The following is a 12,053-nucleotide window of genomic DNA, read 5'->3' as shown; positions in this document are numbered from 1 at the left end:
CCCAGTGGGGCATGGGTGGAAGAAGGGGGGTGACTCTGACTAACTCGCCAGTGTACACCCCACATAATTTATCAATTAATAATGTCCAAATTTAATCTGCACTTACATAAACCTCTCTTGGCCTTTTATATTCTAGCATTAACCTCCCCCCTTTTTTTTTTCACACAGGTCCTTGCCACTGAAATCTTTGGAAACTAGGTGGCAGGGCCTGCCAGAGTAAAAAATAAAATCTACTGGGTACCTGACTTGCCTCCCCAGGGCCAAGTGCTGTAACAGTGGGTCCCAATGGCTAAATAGTCACAATAACAACAGTACACAACACTACACATCCATCCACTCTCCCACACATTTTTTAAATCTCTGGCCTATACAGAGTACACAATGCGGAGATGGGGGAACCCCTGGTGCCATCAGACAACTAACACACTTTGCACTTGACCCTCAAAAATAATGTCCCAAGTTAACCATTAATCAATGACAAAAAAAATCTCAAATTTTTGCTACTTTCCTAAATATAGTCAAATTTATACAGCAGAAGTTTCTGAAGTGATTTCTTTATGGTTTTCATACAGAAATTGCACATGATAACCTGTAAACCTGTAAGGTTACTTGTCATCATCATCTTTGCAACTACAGCAGACTCTCGATTTACCAGGGTTGCATTAACCGGGACACTTCGACTCCAAATTAAAAAAAAAAAAAAAAAACCAACCAGAAATCATAAAATTCAAGTCATAACTAGAATAGGTATAAACAGATGTTTTGCAAGTCGTAAATAAGTGACAAGAATCAGCATTATAATTATTATCTTGCAATCTCCGCAGCTTCACGCCCGCAGCTAAAAAAAAAAAAAAAGATTAAATGTTTAGTTTGTTTCAGGGCGTTGTGTCAATTGTTATGTTCCATCGCACTGCTAAAGGACAAATTTTGTTTCGGTATTTATGTCTGGGAAGTCAGAATTTTTTTTATAGTACGTATTGTTTTTTTTGTTTAGAAATCGCAAAAATGACGGGCAAATGCAAGAGTTGTGCTTCCAATTAAACAAAAACTTGAAATTATTCAAAAGTTTTAAAATGGTGCATCCAATGTTGGTGACCAAACCATACACAACCTTGTAAAAAATAAAGGGAAGTTTTATTTTTAAAATCAACATCGTAAAAAATAAATGCGTGTCCAATATGCACTACTCTCGTATTAGACAACTGAGTAATGTGTGGTAAGCTTTCTCGTTTTTTATCTATTGCCATATTTTTTATGTAAGTTGCTGAGCATTTTTTAATACAGTAAGTCCCCGACTTATGCAGTTCCAGATTTATGTTACGTTATTTATATATTTTTTTATATGACTGAAGATTTCACCATAATAACGTAAAAACCCACAGAATTCCAGCTATCGGTATTATCGTAAATGCAATAAGATCAAGTTTACTACCCATTTATTATGAACTGTACTAACAGAAAAGCCCAGTAACCCGGAAACTGCAAGTTGTTTTTATTGTTTTATGGCAGTGACCTCCAGAAATGTGCTTTAGTAAAATGTAAGCTCGCGTGGGGTGTAATAGTGAGTTTTCACCTTAACCCTGTGAAGTTCTTTTCAGAAAATTTAATTTTGACTGTTATCATGTCGTTGTTGTTTGGTTTTTAGGAGCATTAGCAACTAAGGCCATATTGCTCCAGGGATATGCGGTGGTCATTCCCTGACCTTTCCGCATCTTCCGTATTTGGTAGTCATGGGCTCGAACCTCGGTCTAATCAAGAAGCGTGTACTATGCACTGCCGCTCCTGCCCACCTGGCTACGGAGGCACCTACTGTTATCATGGTGTCGACTAAGAGAATAAATGACAGCGCTACTAGTAAATCTACCAAGAAAAGGAAAGTGATCAATTTGGATTAGAAAATTAAAATAATAAGGATGTATGAAAATGGCCAAATATTAACAAGTATCGCACAGAATTCGGATTTGTCAGTGGCAACGGTGAACACAATAATAAAGCAGAAAGACAATATGAAAAGCGTTGAAGCGATCGCCACCAATGAAGCTAACTATAATAACCAAGGCTACGAACTACAAATCAGTTTTTACTGTACAATAACATGCATTTTTTCCTTCCTTTTATGTTTTCTTTTCTTATGTGGCACTCTGGCAGCTTCACTGCTGTCCCCAGATTTTTAATTAAAAGTTTTTAATTGGACTAATTAAAAATATATAACTGTTTTTCTTCATTCTTCTTCTTATGTGGATATTATGTGGTTTTTGAAATTTTGGCATATCAGGTATATAGTAGCAATATTTTATTAGTCATTTCTGAGTTAGTTACATAAAACTCTACTTACATAAGGAGTCCTAGAATGTATCTCTTACGTATGTCGGGGACTTGGTGTATTTTTGGATTAACCGGGAAATCGATTATCCAGGAACTTTTTCGAGAGTCTACTGTATTTGGCTTTTGTTGAAGAATATTGTGACACCAGGCACGAGTTAATGCTCTGTTTGTTTAAAGTTTCAGGTTACTTGTTTTTCTTTTCCCACATAATACATATAATAATCATCTACAGCCTTACCCCAGTTGTATTTGAAATCTTTGTTATTGTTTACATAGAGCAAAGAAGATTATATGAAATGGGATATTCTCTTCAGATGGCTACCATACTGCATAAGCAAGATATGTAGTTTCAAATTTTGTGTGCTATAAAACACACCAAAATTTGAAAATTATCAGATTGTCGCCCCCTCCCGATACATAAAAATTATTGCCAATAAAACTTAAATAAATCAAGATGAATAATACTTTTTACATAATTGACTTCACTTCTTTGAAGTCTAAAGGTTTATTGGCACAAAAAATGTAGTTATAAGAAGGATTTAATGAAAAAGAAAAAAATCATAATTAAAGAATTTCTCTTACTTGGAGTGGCTGTTCTAAAACTTCTGCAAGCTGCTTTGCAAGTTCTGAATGGTATGCATTTCCAGTCCCATGAGTTTCTTTTGTAACTGGATCATCAACTCCTAGGCTCAATAAGTGTGCCTTAAACTGGACTGTCTAAAACGTATGTACTATTTATTACATTCACTGTATATGTTAAATATAAAATAAATTAGTCTACTTCCTACTTTGGTCAACATATTATAAAAATAAAATCAATTCAAGAAAATCTGAATATGCACAAAAGCTTGATTTTTTTTTTTTACTATACCAAACAAACAAACAAATAAATAAATACCTTAAAATGTAGCAGGTGACCACTGTAGCATGTTTGGTTCTATGAAACATTGCATGTTACATATTTAGATAATTTATCTTAAGTTTAAACGATTGCTCTTCAAAACAACTATTCAATGAAAAAAGCATTGCTGATAAAAAAAAAAAAAAACAATATCAATCTTTCTTAACCTATTATCAGGTTGATGGCACATATCATTAAGTTGAAATAAAATATTATGTTCCAGAATGATACAACTCATATTTCAACATGCATTATTAATTGTATTAGAAATTCAAAAATACTGTCAAAAAATAAAAACAATCACAGTCCTGCACATGGCAAACATCACTTATGCTATGCTTGTTCAATTAATGCTAGTATTCCATTTTCATTTGTAAATTATCTTTTGATAGCTAATAAAAACAAAGCATTGTTATATTAATACCTTTTTTCTTTAGTAATCCAGTATTATCAGAAAATTTTACTTATTCTTTGCTCCATTATAAAAGACATTCTGAGATAAATCTAATTCTCCATACTTAAACATTATTTTTCAGAGAATAAAAAGTAAAAACAAACTGATATATCATTTCTGTTTGTTTTTACTTATTTACAATGACAACTTAAAGCATTGAGTTCATTTTATACAGCGGAATGTGCACATAAAATACACAGTACTGTTTTGTTGTTATGTATGTTTGACAATGTATATATGATAATGTCTATTCCTCATTACATATAGTAGAATCTCATTAATACAAAGTTCAAGGAACCTAAATTTTCAGGTTTTGCAATAACAGGGTTTGTAATAATGAAGTCTACCAAACACTTCAAAAGTGGACCACTTTCTAATGATATATATATAGACAATAGGCCCTTGATTTAATGGACTAATTAGGGAAAGGGGTGTTTGCTATCGCCAAAAGTCCGTTAAATCGAATGTATTTTAAAAACATATATTAAATGAACTTACAATGTACAGAATGTATTAAAATGTTATTATAATGTATATGTATGAATAAAATATTATAATGTACCTTGAGTAATTTATACACGCCATTAAAACATCTGTTAAAAATATAAAAATAAATTTACAACAGGAACCAAACTTTATTTTAATTAAACATGTCAAAAACTATACAATGTAACTAATGGAGCGTTACCAACACTTTTTTTAATTTTTTTTTTTTCTTAAAGCTCACACAAAGTTGTTTTCAATGTGAACATTAGTTTTTTCATTTAAATCCATTTTAGAGGGGAAAAAATTTTAAAAATACTTTAAAATTCTTAAACTCCATTGAATAAAAAACAAAAAAAAATAAAATAAATAAACATACATAATACTTGCTGGTAGAGGGTTCTGGTGAAACAGGTCCTTTGATGAAGTGGCCTTGAAGAAATCATCAGCTACAGTTGCCTTACACCTTGGTGCTGCTTCCTTATTACTGTAGATCGAAATTCTCTAAAATATTCATAATAAGGAAGCACATCAGGATCTGATGATGATTCAATATAATGTGTGACGTCATCCAATGTTGTCTTATAAAAGACAAATTAGGATGAGGTGCAACTGATTCTTCATCTTTGTCATCATCATCGTCCTTTTGTTCTCCATGAAGAAAATTTGATAGCCCGAATCACCATCATTTTCAAGCCACTGATCCACATCATTCTCAATTGCATTTTTGTCGCCAGCCCTCAGAAGTGTCCCAAAAATTAAACACCTCAACTCCCTCAAAGTCCATTTCAGGTTCTGTCGTACAACTTCTTCCAAGCATTGGCTAAGGTAGTAAGCTTCATATCTTTCCACACAGCTACTAAGTTCAACACAGCAGATCTGATGTTGTATGAATGTAAATTTTGTAGTGTCCTGGTGCCTTTTGTATTTTCTTCTGTTTCTTCCAAAACAACCATCTCTTCTTCTTCTTCTTCTTATACCTCTTACATGCAATGATTACACCCTGATCCATGGACTGTATCAGTGAAATAGTATTAGGAGGCAGAAAAACATTTAATTCTACCATCCCTGCTAACTAACCTCAGCATTAGGGCGAGCAGGTGCATAAACTAGCAGTAAAACAGCCTTTATTTCATGAGAAGGAATTTTCAGCACATCTGATAATGTCACACATCATGAATAAAATGAGAACCAGTCACAGAAAATATCCATTGTAAACCATGCATTTTTTGAGTGGGAATATATCACCAGTAACTGGTTCATTAAATCCTTTAAAGCACAAGGTTTTTTTGCCCTACCAACTACCATAGGCTTAAGCCGATGCAAGCCATCAGCATTTGCACAAAATAAAACTGAAATTCACTCCTTATTTAGCTTATGACCAGGGGTGCTTGCTTCATGCTTGTAAGCCTGGGTATTTTCAGGAATGGCACGATAAAAAAGCCCAGACTCGTCAGCATTATAAAGCTGTGATAAAATGAGGCCCTCATTTTTAATGAGGTCATTTAGATATTTTCTGAAAGCTTCAACTTGTTCATCTGCACCTAAAGATTCACCACAGGTTCTTTTATTAACAATGCCGTGGCACTTCCGAAAACACCACAGCCATCCACCACTCCCCTAAAATTTTAGGCCCATATGCTTAGTAAGCCTTTCAGCAGCTGACTTTAACTCAACACCTCTAACAACACCATTTGAGCACTGCTAAACAAACCACTTGTACACTGCTTCCTCTAGGTTTTTATTTTCGGCCACTTTCATATGTTTCTACTACCAACTGTAGAGGTAGTCTTGGAACAACCATCTACACTATTTTAATGCAAACTCCTTAAGTTTTTTTTTTTTTTTTTTTTGTGAATGTCAAACTGCTTTTTGATTCTATAAATTTCGCACACACATGCAACGGTTACACCACCTTCAAGCTTCTCAATCAGTTCTAATTTTTGTGCAACACTCGAGTTAACACGTTTACGCTTTACTTCTTTATTCTGCCAGGCCATAATGATAGACAAATATTACATATTTATTATAAAATATGTAAAAATCACAATTATACAAAATGCAAAAACAACCAAAACAGAAACAACAGAACAGGATGAATTGCCCCTGGAAGGCTAATCACTCCCCCCTCTATTAATCCCTTCCCTAATGTAGATGAGGTAATACCCCAAGCCCAACACCGGATGCATTAGAAGATAATGCTGACTCATTGACCCAACCATTTAGCGTGCACTATTTGCGAATAATAAAAATAAAGTTCTATATTTTTCCTTTAGGATTTTTTGTCTGTTAAATCGAGGGACTACTGTATATATATACACGAGCTATCATCACATTCTCTTACACATTCAATACATTTAAGGCATCTTTTTAGAAGGCCGTCTGTGTACTTCTCTTTCACTTTCATCATCAGTGTTAACAAAAACTTAACTTCGCTGGTTGTCAGCACTCTTGTGGTGGATGATTATATTGATGAAGTAGCAACATTGTCATCCACCTCAAAATCCTCCAATTCTACAACAAAATCCATGTGCAACTTCTAAGCTTTCCTATCCCTCAATATTTTTATCACATTCATTTGCTGGAGTATGTTTTTCAGTATTTTCTTCAAAGTCACTCTTTGTGAAGCAGTTAATAATTACACAAATAACATCAAAATTATGATACAATACTGTTACAAGCGATAACAACATTACAATAGATTCCAAGACATTTCGATTTAGCAGCATATCATATACCAAAATACATGCTCTCTTGAGGTTGTCTTGATTAATCTCCCAGTGCCACCATAAAACTGGTGATACTGGGAGGTAAAAAATATTCCTTTTTCTGAAGTCATTCTTCTATCCACTCTCAATAACCAAGAATGAAAAATTTTGATGAAAGTTAAGCACACTTCTGTTGGCTCACAATCGCCCACAAGTAGACAAATGTGTTTCACATTTATATTTTGATTGCACATCAAACAACTGCTGTTCTAGTTCAAGGATACCTGCTAGTTATACTCCCCAACACTGAAAATATAGCAGCATATCATATACCAAAATACATGCTCTCTTGAGGTTGTCTTGATTAATCTCCCAGTGCCACCATAAAACTGGTGATACTGGGAGGTAAAAAATATTCCTTTTTCTGAAGTCATTCTTCTATCCACTCTCAATAACCAAGAATGAAAAATTTTGATGAAAGTTAAGCACACTTCTGTTGGCTCACAATCGCCCACAAGTAGACAAATGTGTTTCACATTTATATTTTGATTGCACATCAAACAACTGCTGTTCTAGTTCAAGGATACCTGCTAGTTATACTCCCCAACACTGAAAATATAGAATCATCTCAGCCTTGAAAGGATGTTTCAGGGCTTCTGAAGAATAATTAGCTGAAAACACATGAAAACTCTGGGCAATTTATTCCCTGCATCTCTTCTTGTAATTATTTTTGTGTAGAGTTTTGAGAGTTCTGTGAAGTGAATAAGTACTCCACTTTTTCTGTTTTTTTATCTAAAACTATAGAATTTTCTGATATGCTATTTGTTTTCACGTTTGATTTATTATATAAAAATAGTTCTATTGATTATTATTACCATTTATTTACCTGAAAAAAATATATTACTGATGATATCTTCAGTGATGTATGAACATTTGAGAATTCTAAGAGCAAAACACATTAATGTAAGAAGTTAATTTGTGAACACAAAGAACAGAGAAAAGAATTAGAGGCTATTTTAGATTTGAGGAAAATGTTACATCCCATCCCCCCCCCCCAAAGTGTGTTATTCTTGCATCCAGCATGCACATGACTTCAACAGGCGATAAAATCATATATCTTTTTATAATGATACCAAAGAAAGTAGACATAGTGGATGAATTATGTGCAACACAATGTTAACAGAATCACGAGACAATGGTCTGGCGATTTTCTACTCTATGCTAAATGTAGCAGGGATAAATTTACAAATATTGTTTGTTCCAAATATTGCAAAAGAAAGCAATAAATTAGTAGGAGAGCTTTTTCTGGAGTATTTAGCATTAGATCTAATGCATGATAAAGTGAAAAGGCAATCACAAACAACAAACATTTCTTGTGATGTGAAGGAAAAGAGATGCAAAGAAGCTGGAACAAGTAGTGAAATTACTGCAAAACTGAAATAAGGCACAAGGAAAAGATGCCATTTTTTTGTAAAAAAAAAAAAAACATTGCAAATTCTTAAGCTAGATCATATGTTGTGCTCAAAAACTCCAGAGAGTAAAAATTTAACCTTTTTTTATATTTTATACATTTATATTGAAATATTTCTTTTTTTATATATATTTTTAAACATAATTGATAAATATTGTTTAAAAATGAGTTCTTTAGTAATCAAACAACCCAAAATTAATTTGGACTGTAATGAATCCCAACAGAATTTTTTTTTAATTTCTGTTGGGATTCCATTACAGTCCATAGACTTCTTCCAGCAGGAAACAAAATTCTAAGTAGAAAAAACTGCACATACATAATTTTGAAATTCTGTGTGCTTCGCAGTTTTATCGAATTGAAAATGGAAGTGCCTAACAGTTTTGTGTTTATACTTTTTTTTTTTCAGCAGAATTAATAAAAGATGCTATATATTTCTGTTTATAAAAGTAATATATACACTGAGTGGATAGAAATCACAGGATACCTACCTAGTAATGGGTAGGCCCACCTTTTGCCCAGATAAGGACAGTCACGCAGCAAGGCACTGAGTCCACTAGTTCACAAAAGAGTTCCACAGGTATTTCCATCGATGCATGCTGCACCACTGTCCATAATTCCATCTCATTCCTGGGTGGAGGATCCAAAGCTCGAATGGACCTTTCCACAGGATTCATGCCCAGTGAATCGGGAGGCTATTCCATGGTGATAAAATCTGCGGAATGCTCTTTGAACTATGTTCTAGTCACCACGGCTCTGTGGGGAAGTGCATTGTCCTGCTGGAAGAGTCCATTGCCCTGTGAGTGCACGATGACCATGAAGGGATCTAGATGGTCTGCAAAGAGGGACACATAACCTGGACCGTTCAGAAATGAGTCTAGACATAGTTAGCCCAACATGTGCCAGTTGAACACGCCCCAAACCATTACTGATGTCCACCTGCCTGAACAGTTCCTTGCTGACATGATGGGTGCATAGCTTCATGTGGTTTCCACCAGATACGCACCCTCCCACCGCTCGAAATAGGACTCATCAGACCAGGAGACCCGTCTCCAATCATCCAATGTTCTTTCGCCTTAGAGGCATAGAGTCCTGTGTCGTGGTGTTAGCAATGGGGGTAGGTCAGCGGCTCCCATAACCTATTGCGGTGAATTATAGTCTGATGGTCTTGATGGAGATGTTTCTGACACCTTCCTCGTTGAAGGCAGCTGTCGTTTATGCCACTGTCGCTCTCCAGTTGGCTGAAACAATGAGAGAGACATCGACAGCCAAGTTCATCCACCACCTTTCTCCACCCACAGCGCTGTCCACGATGAGATGTTATTCTGGAAATGGCATATTCCCGATACGCTCTTAATACTGTCAAATGGGGATATTGCAATTTCTGTACCACTCCGTGACAGAGTAACCCATGCATCGGGCACCCATTATCATCCCTCTTTCAAAGTCGGTTAATTCACGACGTTTATCCATACTGACATCACATTACTGTCTACGTGAATGCAGTGTACCTGTACACCTGTCAAGCGGTGTGTTTGTCCACTAGTGAGAGGATTGACAGTGTCGCGTTGCCCATGAACCAGGTATCCCATGAATTCTGTCCTTTCAGTGTAAACAGAAATAAGGGCACAAAAATTTAATTTTAAATTTCATGCCCTTGTTGACTTTATAAACTGGAAAATGGAAGTAACTAATGCAGTCATGCTTATATTTTGTTTATGATGTTTTTTCTTAGTTTTAGCAGAACTAATAAAAGTTTTGTTTCACTGAAAATATGTAAAAAACACAACTCTTAAATTTAGAAAATTTTAATTAACAAATAAAAAGTTACATGGAATAATTAATGCAAGCCATTCATAAAAGGTCAAGCACCAGTATACTGTAAGCAGAATAAAAATAATAAATTAAAAAAAATAGGGATCTGTCATGTTCCATGTGTCCTTTTTGTTACTATTGTTGTGCCTGCTGCCAGATTAACCATAAAAAATAACAATTTATTTCTCATGGTATAAAATCAAACTTTTAATACATATTAAGTGAATTTTGTAATAAACAAATATGTTTACTTAGGAAAACGCTTTTCTTTAGCAGGGAATGATGTATGCTTTGAATGAACAAGAATGTTATATAAACAGTATATGTCTGCTAACTTTAAAGTCAGCAGACAAATGTGTATAATCATGCAGCAAGAAAACAGTAGCAATCATCTTTTGATGTGGCTAGTGTGGATCAACCTGTTTTCACAGAGCCTTACTGATGGGCAATTTCTTTTCTTTTCTTTCCCCCCTTTCTTTATTTTACTCCATTTTTCCCTGTCCCTGTTTCCTATCTCCCTCTTCTTTTTAACTTTGGCTATGTTTTTGGTCCTCAGCCCATTTCATATTTATTTTTAAAATCCCATTCACAATCACCAATCATTGTCATATTCTTTATGATCAAGTGTTTTCTGTTATACAGTAATGATCTATCATACTGATCTTCCCATAGTTTGCAGAGGGCAAAAACTACTCTGAAGGCTACTAGATGTGTACAGTGTTTTTTATAGCTTTTCATTTATTCTATCAGGTTATGTTTTATCACTTGTAATTTCTGTGAGTTTGTTTTTATCACTTTTAATCTTTTGTGTTAAAGCTGTATATACATTTTATTTGTAAAAGCTTTATTTCTTCAGTTTCATCATTTGTGTCAAGACTGATTTTGTAATATGCTTATTTCCTATACACAAGGCCTTTTTACCACTATAATCTTATATTCAGACAACATTCCTTCTGTCTAGCTGATGCCATCATCAAGTTAAAATGGTTGCCACCATTTTTTTGAGGGAAAAATGTGAGAAGTTTATAATAGTTCTTTAACATCTTATAATCATTGTAAGCCTGAGCTAAAAAGCTTCAATTGAACTACTTACATGATATTCATTTAAAAAGCTATAATATTTTGATAACTTTCAATCCATCATTCACATATTCAAAATAATCAAATTCAGTTACATACCTCATCTTCTGATATGTCACCTGTCTTTTCTCTAATTTTCTGAGAAACACTTTTTGCCAGCGAAACCATTTCTTTTGCCTACATAAATATACTACTATTACCCAATATTTTATATTCACATTTCAACACTAATGAGCAGGGATGGACTAGCACCAAACTTTGTGAGTGGAATTTTTCTAGCTCACCTTATTACATGCATTAATTTTAAAAACAATACATAAGTGGAGTTACATAAGTTAAAACACAATACATAAAGACAAAAGGTAAAAAATACAATTTAAAAATGTGATTTTCTACAGGAGAGGTTTAAGTAAACTAAATGCTGATGGCATCTTTAACCTTTCTGAGATGAAAGACACAAGAAGGCATAAATTTAAATCGGAAAAGGATAGTCGCAGAATGGATGCGTAGAGATTTTTAATTTAGCCAAAGAGTAATCAAATATTGGAATAAACTTCCATCTAATGTTGTGGAGGTGGGTAGTTTAAAAAGGGTGACAAATCCCTCCCACCCAATTATCGTCCCATTGCAATTACTTCTACTCTTTCTAAAGTAATGGAGAAATCAATTAACCGCCAACTATTAAACTACCTAGAAACCTTCCGTCTGATCAACGATTGCCAGTATGGATCCATTGGTGTTGATACACTGGTGATAATCTAGCTTATGTTACGCATTTATGGACAAATTCAATGGAAAAGTTCGGTGAAACACAAGCAG

The 12,053-nt window shown here is 34.3% G+C and overlaps 1 protein-coding gene across 1 annotated transcript in view; it reads right to left on the bottom strand.

Moving 5' to 3' along the window:
• Positions 1-12,053, bottom strand: part of Vps36 (vacuolar protein sorting 36) — a 136,900-nt gene that overhangs the window by 52,909 nt on the left and 71,938 nt on the right. The window contains exons 7-8 of the mRNA XM_090390358.1: positions 11,334-11,411; positions 2,908-3,042 (exon numbers count right to left, since the gene is read on the bottom strand). Coding sequence (XP_090246484.1) covers positions 2,908-3,042; positions 11,334-11,411 — 213 coding nt within the window. The remainder of the gene's footprint in view (positions 1-2,907; positions 3,043-11,333; positions 11,412-12,053) is intronic.

This window comes from Mastigoproctus giganteus, chromosome 2 (genome assembly GCF_048544385.1).
Source record: "Mastigoproctus giganteus isolate SK-2022 chromosome 2, ASM4854438v1, whole genome shotgun sequence".
NCBI classification, from domain to species: domain Eukaryota; kingdom Metazoa; phylum Arthropoda; class Arachnida; order Uropygi; family Thelyphonidae; genus Mastigoproctus; species Mastigoproctus giganteus.
The sequence above is the reverse complement of the archived record's forward strand: the minus strand, read 5'-3'. Positions and strand labels throughout refer to the sequence as shown.